Here is a 15,823-nt window from a genome sequence, read left to right on the forward strand (position 1 = left end):
CTCCCTGTAGTCACTGTGGGAGGGTCTTTCCTGGCCTCGCCTAGGCCTGATAGCCCCGTGACCCTTGTCTTCCCTTGGTCTGAAACTCCAGTTTCTGCCTCTGCCCCACAAGCCCTTTCTCCTCACCTCTCCTGTCCTCTGAGGACAGCAGGCACAGGGGTGTCAGGCCCACCTCATCTTAACCAACTACACCTGTCCCTATATCCGAGAAGGTCACATTCAGAGGCCCCGGGGTTAGGGCACCAACCTTTCAGGGAGACCCAACTGAACCCCCAACATCAAATCGCACACTGTTTATTAAATGAAGAAGCTGCAAGCCAGAGAGCCGTGTCTCTCCTGAAGCCAACACGCAAACACACACTAGTACTGAGGGGGAACACGGTCCTCAAAGTTTCCCTGGAAAACTCAAACCACTTATGTGTAGCTTTTTAACTTTTTTAGTCAGAGTTACAGAGAGAGAGAGGAGAGGCAGAGAGAGGTCTTCCATCCGCTGGTTCACTCCCCCGTTGGTCACAATGGCCGGAGCTGCACAGATCCGAAGCCAGGAGCCAAGAGCTTCCTCTGGGTCTCCCATAAAGGTGCTGGGCCATCTTCTACTGCTCTCCCAGGTCATAGCAGAGAGCTGGATCGAAAGTGGAGCAGCCAGGATTCGAACTGGCGCCCATACGGGATGCCAGCACTGCAGGCGGCAGCTTTAGCTGCCATGCCACAGCACTGGCCCCAATTTGTGTGTAGACCTGAAGTGAGATCAAACATCAGTCATTTGTACGGAAAGTTGATGGCTCTACTTAACAACCCTAATATTCAGGGATTGGCTTTGGGGCTCCTGCTGTGCTCAGTCCGGGTGGTGCTGCCACATACCAGGTGGTGGCCAGGTGCCAGCACGTCACATCACTCCCCTCCCCGGCACACAAAGTAGGTACTACTTCTCCCCACTCTACCGGTGTGCAAACTCAGGGCTCAGGGAAGTTAGCTCACCAGCCCAACGCCACACAGCAGCTCAGCGGTTACAGCCTCCTGGGGGTGCAGCACGCAGGTCTCAGGGCTGAACAAGCTCACCGTGTCCCGGTTTAGCAAACCCTGATCACTCTGCGAGAGGAGCCCCTCTCAACACCGCCCCTTGCCCCATTCCCGTCAACTACAGGCTCCAAACGCCCGATCGCTTCCTGAGAAGCCGACCCCCTGGCCCCACTCAGTTCAGTGCCCAGCAGCCCTGCCAACACCCCCAGTCCCTCCGTTGCCCTGCACACACCCATGTGTCCCACCAGCCACTTTGTAGCCTTTGATTCAAATCCTCACAGTATTTCACCCAAACAGCAGAGCTCCCTCTGAGGTCACCAAGGCCCCAGAGCGATGCTCGCCACCTGTCCCCCGCTCAGCCCAGCGCCCATCAGCTTCTCATTCCGCTTCTGGAATGACCACAGGCTCCACTCATCTCACCCATGGCAAGGGACCGCGGAGGAAAACTGACATCAGAGGGCAGGACGGAGGGAGGACGGTTACCGTGTGCAGGGCACAGGGGGGCATCAGCATGACAGGAATCACTTCCAACCACCCCCCCCCCCCGGTACCACAGGGCAACCCCGGCTCACAAATGTTCATCGTGAATTTCCAAACAGCACGGAAGACCTGGAAGGCTCTCAACACAGAGGAAGGACCCCCTCTGGGGCGACAGCTGTGCTGGGTGCCCTCATCAGACCTGACCATAATGTGTGCACACATATAATGTGATAAAGGCGTGCAATTATTATAACAATCAAAACTTTGAAATTAAAGAAAAAAGTAAATCTCATTTCCTGGTTAAGAACCATCTCGACTTTGACCTTTGAGGTGGTCCCTCTGCCCCTCCTCCCCTCCGAAAAGGAAGAAATTGGAAGCTCCCAGTTTAGGGAGCGCCACAAAGTCTTGTTCACAAGGCGACTTCGGCTGGGTCCCAGCTGCAGCCCGAGGTTTCAGGGTTACCTGTAGAGATGCACCTGTGCCTACACACACCCTGCAAACGCGTGGCCTGAGGCCTCGAGAGATCTAAGGGATAAAACACAGACCGGTACAGCCAGGACCTGGCCCAGCTCTAGCCCTGTGTGCGTACACAGAAAGTACTTTAGCACATAAGCCTACTGCCATACAAAACCAGAAACATTAATGAAAATGGAAACGAGGCACCCTCTTCTTGGGGCTGGGGACACTCCCCTCGGCACAACATGATTTGTCACATGACGTCAGTGATACAGGCAGGAAGCCCGGTGACAATTTTATAAGCAGGTTACACACACTGTGCAGGCTGCCACGTTTATGGGGAGCCTACAGGGCTGCCGCACAGATCCGCAGGTGAGCTGCAGGCTTTGGAGGGTGAACACACACCGTTTTTCAGACATGGAAGCACGAGTGCCGCAGGAGGCAAGGCTGGGCCAGCACTGCAGAACACGTTCACCCCACCCTCGACTGCCGGGGACTCAGGCCCACGCTCGGAGGCCCGCTCCACGGACTCGCGCCTCCATGGGCCTGCCCTCAAACCCCTGGGACAGACGCCGCAGAGCCCCCGCCCACAGCAGGTGCCCACGGGAAAACTGCCGAGTGGAGATTCCATTCGCTGCTCACCTGGAGGCAGCACGGGGGAAGGGGCAGGAATGCTAAAGACTCGGACTTCTGGTAAACCGCTTGTTTTTTATCGCTCACTGAATTTCCGCCATCCCAGCACACCCCTAACATCTCGGGGCCTCTTGGCTTCCCAAGGCCCTGGGCAGAAGTCAACAGCACCAGCAGAGTCATAGGGAGACAGAGACACCTCTCATCCACTGGCGCACTCCCCAAATGCCCACAACAGCCACGAAGCCCCGGGTAGAAGCTGCCAACTCAACCCTGGCGGCCTCCAACCAGCGAGCCATCACCACTGCCGCCCAGGGTCTGCATCAGCAGGAACCTGGAGTCAAGAACCAGAGATCAGACAGGAACCCAGGAGCCTGGTGTGGGATCTGAGCTGACTCCGCCGGCTGTGAGTGGAGACTCGGGGGTGGGGGGTGCCCCTCCCGGCTCTCACAGCCGCTGGGGGCACTTGGCAGCAATGACTTCTCCCTGTCCCTTCACCTTCACTCAACAAGCGGCAAAGGAAACACACCCAGTGCTGAAATGGAGAAAGGAACAGAACCCAGCCCAGATCTAACAGGAGACGTGGCCACAGCACCGCCCACTGCTCCCAGCAGACTGAGATGGAGGGAGGCTGAGGAGCTGCAGAGAACAACACGGGCAAGGGTCCCTCGTCCTGCCAGGTGGGTCAAGGAAGGGTTGTTTACAAGTCGAGCTGAGCCCGGAAAAGCCAGACAGGCAGGCAGTAACAAGAGCGTTTCCAGGCAGCTAAGAGCACGCACAAAGATACTGCGTACAGAACACACAGGTTGGGCACCTGCAGAGCCTGGGTATAGAAAACCATAGGATGGGACTGGCACTCTGGCATACCCGGTAAAGCCACCAGCTGCAGTGCCGGCATCCCATATGGGTGTCAGTTCGAGTCCCAGTTGCTCCTCTTCCAATCCAGCTCTCTGCTGTAGCCTGGGAAAGCAGAAGAAGATGACCCAAGTCCTTGGGCCCCTGCACCCTCGTGGGAGACCTGGAAGAAGCTCCTGGCTCCTGGCTTCTGCTTGGCCCAGCCCTGGCCATTGCAACCATCTGAGGAGTGAACCAACAGATGAAAGATCTCTCCCTCTCTCTCTCTTTCCCTCTCTCTCTCTTTCCCTCTCTAAACTCTGCCTTTCAAATAAATAAAATAAATCTTAAGAAAACAAAATAAAACTACAGGATATTAGCCAGGTTTTCGGACCAAGTCTTCGCTCTCTGGTGCATAGGACTCGGACGTGGTCTCCATGCCTACGTCTCCCTCCCCCGGGCCTCACCAGGTGGGTCCTCAATGCAGCAGCCCCCAGGAGCAACGTGAAGCCACATGGCCGCCTGGTCATGCTGCCTGGAGGACCCCGGATGCAGCCCTGCCTTTGAAAAACGGGCAGTGGAACACACACGACATGAGAAGGACTTGAAGATAAATCTTGTGAAGTGAAGAGAAGCACAGCCATTTGGAAGAAAAACAATCACATTTGCCTCCTGCTAAATCATTATTTGCCCCTGGTCAAGTCAAGTGTGTTAAGGGAAGTAAGTTATTATTTTAGAAAATAAAAAACGAGGGTTCATAACTGCCGTTATTCTAGCAAATCAAACTCCAAGAGTGACGGCTGCAGCTCCACTCCTATATTTACGGAGGCCTAGGAACGCTGCGACGGCTCACAGCCCCCAGTCATTGGGGCCCAGGCTTGGGCAGAACTCACTTGCATCTCATTCTCATCAGCCAGCTGCCGACAACCTGTAGGCAGCCACAGCCGCCCCCGCCCCAGCTTCCTGTCACCTCACCTAGGTCTCCCGGGCCCAGGACACAGGCTCCTCGCTGCCCTCCCCAAACAGCCCCTGACCTGCGGTGGCTTCACTTACTGATTTTGCACCTTGTGATGGCACAAAAGCCACCCATGCTCCACGGCCGAAATCCTGAACCTGGGACTTCCCAGCCAGCCAACAACACACACCCCACAGTGCACTGTGCTGCCACGCGGGGTGCATCAGAGGTTAGGCAGATTGAGTTTCCTGCGTGCGTGTGTGTGTGTGCGTGTGTGCACGATGTTTTCTTCTTTTATTTAAAAGGCAGAACCAGCCCTCTGCTGGTTCACTCTCCAGGTGCCCACAACAGCCACGACTGGGCCAGACAGACTCAGGAACAGGGACTGGGTCTCCACAAAGGTGGCAGAGACCCAGGTTCTTGAGCCATCACCGGCTGCCTCCACGGGCGCACGTTAGCAGGAAGCCGGATCAGAAGCGGAGTAGTCCGGACTCAAATCAGGCGCTCTGGCGCGGGACGTGGGTGTCCCAAGTGGCGTGCTAACCACTGTGCCAGAGACCCATCCCTAAATGCCTTTTCTTAGCTCGCCACGGTTGATGGAGACGGGACCCCACAGTAACTCGAGGAGTGTTGTGTGCAGCACCTGCTTTGATGCTAACAGCACAGCCACAGTGAGAAGAGCAATCAGTGACTGGCTGTTCTGGCCACCCTGCCCCCACCCACCCACCCAGGCAGCCAACATCCTGGGTGTCCCAACCAGAGAGGGGCTCCTGCCACCAACACCTCGCAGGAGACGCTGGCAAGCAACCAGCAAGGCAGCTGACAGCTCCCCAGGACTCAGAGCCCCAGGGCACAGCACATCAGGAACCCCCAGCCTGCTGTTTTACCTTTGGGCAACTCCCAGCCAGCCCAGGCAGTGAGCCGGACAGCTGGCTCCCCACCCCCACGCCGGTGCTACAGCGTGGCCGTCACGGGGAGCCCCACTGGAAGTCCCTCCTCCACGCTGGTGCCCCCGTTCACTCCGCAGAGCTGGTGGAGATGGGTCTCCCTCCTCCAGACCCGAAGCTGCCTGACAAACTGGCCACGGCCACAGAGTGCCATCCGTGTGGGATCTGCGTGGGGTGACCCTGGCTGAGGACACGAAGGGAGGGCCCAGCAGGGTGAGACTGGGGAGGCCTGCTGCCTGCTGGGCCCTCCCTCCCTCAGGACACCCAGGCCTGACACTCCCCTGTCCCCAGAGCCGGGGGGGGGGGGTGTCCAAGCAACGGGAAACAGGCTCATGCAGAGGGGCGTGGGGCCTGCAGTGCAGGGAAGCGGGCTGCGGCAGGAGAGCAGCACACTACAGGGCTGACCCCAGCCCCGGCCGGCCCGGACCAGGCAGGACCGCACCAGGAGAGGAAGTGGCGAAGGTCACGCAAGCGTCTGAAAGGGTTTCCAGGCTGCGGGCCGCCGCCCAGGGTCTGAGAACACCTGAGCAGGAACCCGAGAGCCCAGAGGAAAGGCAGGTGCCCTCGAGAAGGCACGGACTGAAGGTGCTGGGTGGATGAGGGAACAGAAAAACAGATCCAAACACGTCCCCACCCGCAGCCCTCAATCCTCCAGGGCTCAGCCCTGCAGCCGGCTGGGAGAGGGCGATCACAGGTCGCTTCCCCCGGCCACGTGCCGGGGCTGCCCGGGCCACGCCCTGGAGCCACGCACACAGCTGCCGTCTGTGTCTACACTGTGACAACTGGGGACTTGGGGTTCCACAGAAAAATGCCCCCCCCCCCCCGGAGGGCAACTGGGGCCACCAAAGTGGAAAAGCAAGCTGGCAGCAAACAGGGAGAGGGGAGGGAGGGAGGGGGAGGGAGGGAGAGGGAGTTACTGGGCAGCTGGGCCTGCTTTCTCTGTGGCTGAAGACAGAGCTGCAGTGAGTAAGGCTGGGAGAGCTGGCCTCCTACCCCACTCATCTCTGCACACAGTGCAGGCACCCGGGGCCACTGCACACGCCCCGTGCCCACCTGCTCATAACTCACCTGCTCACTGTGCTCATCGGCTCACAGTTCATCATCTCCCAGACAACCAAACTGTAAAACTGCAGGGAAAGAGGGCCGGTGCTGTGGCACAGAAGGTTAAGCCTCTGCCTGCAGTGCTGGCATCCCACATGGGCGCCGGTTCAAGTCCCAGCTGCTCCACTTCTAATCCAGCTTCCCGCTAATGCACCTGGGAAAGCAGCAGAAGATGAACCAAGTGCTTGGGCCCCTGCACCCAGGTGGGAGACCAGGAAGAAGCTCCTGGCTCCTGACTGGTACAGTTGCAGACATTTGGGGAGTGAACCAGCAGATGGATTCTCATCCTCTCTCCCCCCTTCTCACTGTATCTCTGCCTTTCAAATAAACAAATCTTTAAAAATAAAACCGCTCCAGGGAAAGTAAGGCCTGTGAGGGTACAGGGCCTTTTCTACGCTAAACCAGTCCCAAGTTAACACTGGTAAACAGAGAAAGTTAGCGCACAGCTCACTGCCGAGTAGCGCCTTCTCCCTCTGAACACTCTCGCGGGCCAGGCTGAGTGGTGGTCGTCAACGCTTCCCTTAGCTGAGGGCTGGCGGCTCGGGGAGGCTGGGCAGGGCGGCAGGGGCCTGGACTACAGCAAGGAGACTCCCAGCCCAGTGCCTGAGCCCACTAGCGCCCCCTCCTGATGTCACACTACCGTACCCACACTGACTTAGCATTACAGACCTACTATTCAGTGTCTCCTCTGTCATAAGGACCAGTGCTATAAAAATTCCAGTCTACAAAGAGCACCACGTGGAGACAGAGACACAGTTCTCAGGGGCGGGCGGGGGAGTTCACGGGAACAGGCCTGGTGAGTGCCTGGTTTCAGACGGTTACAGCAGGAACTGAGACCTGCTACTAAGGGCCTTCCTCCCAGGTCAGCACACCTGCAGGCCACCTTGCACTCGCTGGGCCCTGAGTAGCAAAGCTCGCAGCAGGGAAACTGGCAGTGCCTGTCCTCATTCGCATCTCTCCCTGCCTCCCAGGGGACACAGACTCAGGTGACTTTCAGGGACAGGGAGGTGTGAGGATGCACAACCTCCATGCTCCACCAGTAATGCAGAAGGCTGTGCCAACACACCTCCTGCTCCGTGGGAAATAAGCCAACAGGAACCCGCAGAGGAGACACACGGTGGCGGGGAACTCTGCTTCCCCCAGGACACTCTGCCCCAGGCTTCCCCTGAGCCCCAGCTGCTGGAGGTCTGTCCAGGGATCATGGCCAGAGCAGACCGCGGTCAGGGACGAGGGATGGCAGTACCTAGGCCAGGAAGGAAACCTCCCCACACTGCTCATCATCTCTGCCCCGCAAGCTGCCCCTAGCCGGAGAAAAACAGACTCCCTATGAAACCAGCAAAGCAGCTGGCCAGCCCTGATTCAGAAAGGAAAGGGTGACAGACAAGCGTGCACCTAACTTACGTGCTCCAGTTCAACCCTGGCCCCAGAATGGTCACAAAGTTTGCATCAATGGACTGGGGAAACACAGCAGCTAACCCCAACTCCAAACAGCAACGCAGCAGGACAAAGACTCAGTAACACGGTGAAAATCTGTGTGTTTATTTGAGAAGCAGACACAGAAAGAGAGAGAATGAAAGCGGGAGCCCAGAAACCAACCCAGGTTTCCTACATGGGTAGCAGAGACCCAGGTACCCGGGCCATCACGGCTGCCTCCCAGGAAGTACACCCGCACAATCACATGAGGGCGACGGCGAGCGCTGTGCCAACACTGCCCACACCTACAGGGTGCTCCTGCGACTGCCCCAGGCCACCGACAGCTGGACCGGGTGTGACTGCGAGACAGGACTCAGCCTCACGGACAATAGTAAGAACAGCACGCCCAGGCCAGTGCTGTAGCACCGCGCATTAAGATGCTGCCTGAGATGCTGGCATCCCACATGGGCGCTGGTTCAAGTCCCGGATGCTCCAGTTCTGATCCAGCTCCCTGCTAATGTGTCTGGGAAAGCAGTAGAAGATGGCCCAAGTGTTGGGGCCTCTGCACCCACATGGGAGACCTGGTTGAAGCTCCCAACTCCTGCCTTCAGTGTGGCCCATGCCCTGCCAATGCGGCCATTTGGACAGCGAACCAGTGGGTGAAGATCTCTCCCTTTCTCTCTGTAACTCTGCCTTTCAAATAAGTAAATGCAATAAGTCTTTAAGAAGAACAACACATACTCACCCCACCTCATCCCCCCACTGCACAGCTGGCAGACCACACACAAGCACCACTGTGGACTTCAGATTCCAGAACCCGAGTGACCTGGCCAGCCTATCATGCTACGGGGACACAAATGGTAAGAAACGGGAAATACAGTAGGATCTCAACACCCAAAGCAGCTGAAGCCTGGGGGTGGGGTGAGGGGGCCAGACAGTCCCATCGAGGGTGGTCCCCACGTGTCAGCGGCCACACGCAGAGCTGCTCAGGCCACGGGTCAGTCTCACGGGACCCGGACATACTGTGCCGTCGCTAATTTGATTCCAAGACATTGCCAGGTCTGAACACAGAAACAAATCTCAGTCCCTGAACTTCGGGAGGGGAGGGGAGGGGAGGGGAGGGGAGGGGAGGGGAGGGGAGGGGAGGGGAGGCGAGGCTCTGGCCATGCGCTCCCACCCCTTACTCCCAGGGCCAAGTTTATATCATCAGAACCACACTGTTTCTGGTTAAGCTGTGTCACCTTGGACATTCAGTACCCTGGGACGTGACTGTATCTGGGGACAGGGTCCTCAAAGAGATGATTTAAAGAGGTCCACAGGGTGCGCCCCATCCAGGACCACCGGCGTCCTTGGAAGAGGAGCATGGGCCACGGATGTGCAGGGAAGGAGACCAGCGCCTGAACCAGACCCGGCCACACAGCCCTCCCAGAACCGCCAGGAAGGAGATTTCCGTAGCCTTGGTGACGGTGGCAACCACCCACGCTCCACCCACGGATTTCCAAGACTGCCCCAGAGGGCTGCCCTGCCCTGAGTAAGAGCAAACTCAGGGACAAGGCCTCAGGGCTCCCACAGCCCCGTTTCCATGCTACGCGAGGTACAGTGGCCCCACAAACTTCCCATCAGCCCAAGCTCATGGGCAAGACCACGCAGCATCCTGTGGAAAGCAGGCACCAGGCGGGAGAGGCGCATCCCGGGCACAGTGAAAAGTGGTCGCGCTCCCTCGCTGGCCCCCCCTCATGGCTTCCCCAGGGAAGACCCTCACAATGAAGGAACCCAAGAAGTCAGAGATGTGAACAGCCCAGCTGGTGACGTGCTGGGATGCAAAGTGCCCGCTGGGTCTCACGAGGCTGCTGTACTGGTCCTGCCCTGGACACAACGTCCCAGCTCAGTGGCCCTGCTCCCCCACTGCCCCCCCCAGGAGCACCGCCTGGGCCAGCCATCTTCCCCTGCACCTGACACAAGCACTAGCCTGCTGCCTCCTCTCCCACACTGAATCGGGACTCACTCAAGGAAGGGCTGCACTGGGGGACTGCACCTCCCACCACCAGGAGACCCCGCTGCACACCTGTCTCCCTGGAAAGACAACAGACAAACAGGACAAACAAGAGATGGGGACTTTAACTCACAGCTCCCTGCTGGGGGAACAGCCGCTTCCTGAGAAGTGACACATCCGGCCGCCACACCCCCAGGTGCTGGACCCAGAGAAGGCAGGCTTGCGCCCACACAGCCAGCCACCCACAACACGCACGGGGCTTTATTCCAAACAGCCTTGGACAGGGGAACAGTTACGCCCTCACACATCCACAGATCCGTGCCCAGGACAAGCAGGACGGTCACAACCGCCTGGAAAAAGGTTCCCTGCGTGGATGTGACAGTCTTGACGTGACAAAGTCACAGAAACCGGGAACAGACTAAGGGTCCCCAGGACGGGAGGGGAGGGCATGGAAAGAGGTGGGCGTGGCTATAAAAGGGAGGAGGCTGCACGGAGGGCCTGGGTTCCCGTCTGGCTCCACTTCTGCTTCCAGCTTCCTGCTAACATGCGCTCTGGGAGGCAGCATCGACCTGCAATGGACCAGGATTGAGCTCCTGGCTCCTGGCTTCAGCACGACCCAGCCCCAGCTAGTGTGGGCATTTGGAGAGTGAACCCATAGACAGGAGAGCTCTCTTTCTGCCTCCAAAATAAAATATAAATAAATAAAACTTTTTTAAAAAAATTAAGGACAACACAGGGGTAGCACTGTGGTGACAGAAAGGTATGTGTGTCAGGAGTGGCTCGATGCCAACATCCTGGATGTGACGTTAAACTTCAGTTTCGCAATACGTAACTTTAAGAAAAACTGGCAACAGGCACACAGGATCTCACTGGATGACTGCTTCACCCTGCAATTGGCTATAGTCATCCGAAAATATGAAGCTGACTGAAAGACAAAAGGGGGAGAAGGAGAAAGAGACAGAACCTACATCTTTCTCCCTGTTTCTGCTGCCTGCATGCAGAGGTGGCAAGCAAACATGAAAAAGAACTATCCTCACACTCTGACAGTCCGATCAGATGCCTGATCGTCTCGGTGAACACTGCCATCACAATAAATTTAAAATTTTTATGTTTCCAAAGTGAAACCAGGTTTCCAGAAACATAATATGCCCTAATTTGGTTTTTCTGCATGCTACAGTGAATGAAAATGTTCACATTTCTACTTACTTATGGTCAAATCTAATTTTTCTTCCCCAAAGCAGCAGCTTGCTTGCTACTCTAGATGACACAGGAGATCGCTCTCCAACTCCCACGTTCCCAAGGCTGTTACACTACTCACGCGATCATCGTCACTCAGAGCTAACAAGGCGCCCACGAGTCACGCTCCCCACATGGAGCAGGCACCCTCTCCCAAGGAGGGCAAGAGCACACCACGAAGGAACCAGCTCCTGAAGGCACAGTCCCTGGCACCCATGACTGGTAAACAGACAGGAAGTCACCCCTCACCAGGTTTCCAAACTTCGTGCTTCATTAAAGATTAGTAAAAGTGGCGCTTAGCATAACCCCAAACACGGCACACAGGGCTCTGCTGACGTTACCCCTGAACCCTCACAAGTCCGCAGTCAGCAGGCTTGGCTCCACTTTACAGACTAGAAGACTGAGGTGAGGAAGTACGAGTTCAAGGGGGACAATAAGAGCCAGGACTTGAATGAGCCTGCAGTGCCCATGCCCCACCCCCTTTGCCAGCTCTCCTGGGGCTGCTCCCCTCTCCCAACCGCTTCTGCAACCAAGTGGCTGACCCAGGATCACAGCCCCGGGGCACGGTTTAGAGCTCAATTACACCTGCACAGTCCCTCTGCCAGGGGACGCGACATAATCCAAGGACCTGGGGACACCAGGGGCACCTGTGGGGCCACTGTCACTGAGCAGTGGGCAGGTGGTCCTCATGTGTGCCTCCAGGACAGGCTACCCCTTGACACCTATCGAAGGAACTGGGTGCACCAAGAATGTTGGGGATGGAAGACCCCGCCTGGCTGGAAGGTGATGGGAACGGTCGTGTCCAACCCAGGGTGACAGCCAAGTCGAGGCTCCTGTCTGCGTTAACAAGCCTGGACCATGAACAGGAGCCACCACACCCAGCCCTGGTGAGTGAAACACAAGGAACCCCCACTTCCTGCCTCTGTATCAGGAGTCAGGTCAGCTGTTTACTCCTCTCCTCGTGTTTTTTGAAAATAAATAAATAACTGAAGTGTCTCATTTACAAACAATGTAACAGATTCCAAGGACCTGCGAACAATGAGCTGTGATTCATGTTTCCAAATGAGATGGAGTTTTACCATTCTCCTTCCCTTGTGATTCACGGTCCCTGCGCCAGGCCTGGGGAGGGAAGCCCGGCCCGCCCACCCCGGCCCCTCCAGGGAAACACAGTCCTGTTGTTAGGCTCTCAAAAATCTGCTGAAGTTGGTGGGGGGGGGGGGGTGCCAGTATTTTTCCCTGAGACAGAAACAACCAATTATCTAAGCTGAAAACACCTCCCAGGGCTTACCTCCTGGCCACTCGGGCCTCTGCTGAGACCCACCAAGACCCTCACTCCGCAGTGCAGTGACCCCAACACACCTGATCCAGCTCCCCTTCTGCCCAAAGCCAAAGTTCAGCCGCCCGCCTCCCTGATGGGGGCACCAGTTATGGAGCACGAGGGCGTTTGGTGTCGACTGGGGCTGCGCTGCCACGTCCCCTGGCTCAGCTTCCACCCGGGGAAGGGAAAGGCAACAAGACCCACGGCCACTTCTAACGGATGGTGACACACGTTTGTCCTACAACTTCACAGCAAACCCACCCTGCATACTCTTCTCCTTTGGAAACTTTCTTTAAACCGAGGGGTCAGCAAAGCTTCAGGAAGGTGTGTGGCTGATGAGAACACAGCTGCCGTCTGCTCCCTGGCCCCCTCTCTAGCATGGAGACCCTGCCCACCTACCTGTGGCTGCTCGGTCTAGACTTCTCTAAATGGCCAGGGCACCCTGGGCAGCGCTCACCTCCACTCCACACCACTGCAAGGGCCTCAGGAGGCTACTGAGGTCTCTCTCAAAATGTGGTGCTAAGAAACCCCCCAGCCCCCTCCTGTGAGCACAGATAGGGGGCAGCAGGAGGGGGAGCCTGCAGCAGCTGGCCTGAAAACCCAGGACGGGACACTCCTAGTGGTGAGCGGTCAGCACTTTATCATCCCCAGGTGACACACAGGACCCAGATCCCAGAGCAGACACAGGTCCCCAGTACTCAGGACACAGATCCCAGAGTACAGACACAGGTCCCCAGTACTCAGGACACAGATGCCAGTGCTCAGGACACAGGTCCCCAGTGCACAGGACGCAGATCCCAGAGCAGACACAGGTCCCCAGGTGATACACAGGACACAGATCCCACAGCAGACACAGGTCCCCAGTGCACAGGACGCAGAGCACAGACACAGGTCCCCAGTACTCAGGACACAGATGCCAGAGCTCAGACACAGGTCCCTAGTACTCAGGACACAGATGCCAGTGCTCAGGACACAGGTCCCCAGTACTCAGGACACAGGTCCCAGAGCAGACACAGGTCCCAGAGCAGACACAGATCCCCGGTACACAGGACACAGATCCCAGCTCAGGACGCAGATCCCAGAGCAGACACAGGTCCCCAGTGCACAGGACGCAGATCCCAGAGCACAGACACAGGTCCCCAGTGCACAGGACGCAGATCCCAGAGCACAGACACAGGTCCCCAGTGCACAGGACGCAGATCCCAGAGCAGACACAGGTCCCCAGTGCACAGGACGCAGGGGAGCGAGGCTGAGCCTCTCTGGAGCTGCTGGCTGCTTCCTCCCCTGGCCTCCCACCTCCCCCGCCTGCCGCAGCTCCTGCTTCCTCTACCTGCTCCCTGCCCTCAGCCCTCAGCTCTCTCCTCTCCCCTCTCCCCCCTTCCCCCAGCCCCGGAAGCTCTTCCCAGCAGGGCCCCGCAGAGACCACCCCCAAGCCTGGCAGTCGGAATCTGCAAACTGCTGGCCGGCGACTGCCACCCCTCAGCCTCAGTGTCCCGGCCTGCCACGTGCCGCCAGCTCGGCCACAGCAGTCCTGAAAGCAGCGCCCCAGCAGAGTGTGGGCTCCAGTCAGGCCCCTACGGCTGCCCACACCTGACCTGGCGGGGACCCGAGAGCAGAGCGCCCTTAGCAGGGGGGCCGCCCGAGAAGCTGCAGGGGCCAGGGTATGTCCAGTGCAGGAGCGGAGGCTGCAGAGACACTCCTGGCCGAGCACGCGGGGTGCCCTGGGCGCCCAGCTGCTGACTCTGGCCTGGAGAGACAGGCGGGGCAAGAGGGCAGGGAAGCAGAAAACCAAGCGGGAAAATCGGATCCGGGCCCGGCGCTGCGCCCAGGTGGGCGGGTGGCGAGGAGGAGGCGCCCCCCAGGCCTGGGCTGGCAGTGGCCGGGCAGCGGGGTGCGAGGTCTTGTTTCACAAGCATCAAAGCCTGGCTCTCCGGAATGTGTACTGGGGTCTGCACGTAAACTCGCAACCCGACCTCCCCTTTCCCTCACCCCCCCCCCCGCCCTCAGGAAACGACAAAGAGCGGAGCAGAACCAGGTCCCCGCCCTCCGAACCGGGCGCCTGGCAGCTCCTCCCCGAGGGTCCCACGCCGAGCACGACAGGGCCACCCGGGGCCAGGGCCACCCGGGGCCGGGGCCACCCTGGCGGACGCGGAAACACACAGTTCTCGATGCTGACCACTGCGCCCCGAGACCGTCCAGCCCGGGCCCGGGCGCCAGCCACACAAGTTCCCCCCAGGAAGCCCACGGCGCTGCGTAACAATGACCCCCGGGGCTCCGCGCGCCGCGGGCAGAGCGGGGAAGCCCGGGAGGCGGGAAGCGCCGCCCCCGCGGTGCCCGCCCGGCGGCTGTCGGAGGGGACCCCGCGGGAGCGGACCCTCGCCCTTCCCCGCGCGTCCAGGCGAGGGGCGAGCGGCCGGTGTGGGGCGCGGAGCGGGGGCGCCTCTTCCCGCCGGCGCCCCGCATCCCAGCCGCCGGGTGGCCGGCAACAGGCTGGGGCGCCGGCCGCGGAAGTTGGGGCGAGAGGCGGGCGGGCCGGGCGCGCTGCTCACCCACGCCGTACTTCTCCTCCCTCTTGGTGGGGACCCAGCGCGTCATGGCGCCGCCGCGAGAGCCGCCGGTCGGGCAGGAAACTCCGCGCCTAGGCCGCCATTTTCCATTCCTTCCGAGCCGCGACAGGATGGGGAGGAAAAAGTTTGCGGCGGAGGCGGCGTCATGTGGGACGGGGCGGGCGGGGCGTCGCGGGCCGGATGGGAAAGGCCGGGAGCGCCGGCGAGAGGCGGGACGGCCGCGGGCTGTGCGCCCGCCCCGCGCCCCGGCCGGGTCCGCAGACGGGGAGCGCGCGCAGGGCGCCCGGGCCGGCAGTGCCTGCGGGGAGAGCGCGGGCTCCCGCCCAGAACCGGCGGGGATTCCGTCCAGCGCGCGCGGGTCACTTCCCCGCCGCCACCCTCTGTCCGGGAGCGGCCAGCAGGGTGGGCAGAGGCGGCGGGCGCCGTGCCCTCCGCACCTGGACGCGCGCGCTGGGGCCGTGCGGCCCGGGCCGAGGAGCGCTGTCCCGAAGGTGACCTCCGGCCCCCCGCGGGGAATGAGTGCAGAGACCTAGGGCGGCCAGGAGGGAGAGGCGGGCGGAACCCTGCGCGGACCCGGAGTCCCCAACCCACTGCGCTCGCGAGTGCGCCCGCCCCACTCCGTGGCGCGCGGGGTGTGAGGACGGGGGGGCGGGGCCGGGGAAGCCCGCGCCGCGCAGGTGTGCGCAGGTGCGCGCCACCTCCCGGGGCCTCGGCTCCACCCTGCGGGAGAGCTGCTCCGGGACTCCCGAGTTTACCGTGGCACACCGGGAGGTGCAGGCTCCGGATTTCTGCCAGGAAGCAGAAAAAACCCGTTGGTTTTTCCCGTGAGTTCAGAAAGGACTAAGCAGGGAAACCGGGACGAGGAGGACGGAG

General features: G+C 59.7%; 1 protein-coding gene across 2 annotated transcripts in view; it reads right to left on the reverse strand.

The window, feature by feature from the left end:
- DOCK1 (dedicator of cytokinesis 1) overlaps positions 1–15,107 on the reverse strand; it is a 494,355-nt gene extending 479,248 nt beyond the window's left edge. The window contains exon 1 of one of the 2 annotated variants that reach the window (XM_051833503.2): positions 14,933–15,107. In XM_051833503.2, coding sequence (XP_051689463.2) covers positions 14,933–14,978 — 46 coding nt within the window. In that variant the 5' untranslated portion in view covers positions 14,979–15,107. The remainder of the gene's footprint in view (positions 1–14,932) is intronic. The other variant, XM_008274844.4, reaches the window with a different exon arrangement.
- Between the last annotated feature and the right edge of the window lie 716 nt (positions 15,108–15,823).

This window comes from Oryctolagus cuniculus, chromosome 15 (genome assembly GCF_964237555.1).
Source record: "Oryctolagus cuniculus chromosome 15, mOryCun1.1, whole genome shotgun sequence".
Classification (NCBI taxonomy): domain Eukaryota; kingdom Metazoa; phylum Chordata; class Mammalia; order Lagomorpha; family Leporidae; genus Oryctolagus; species Oryctolagus cuniculus.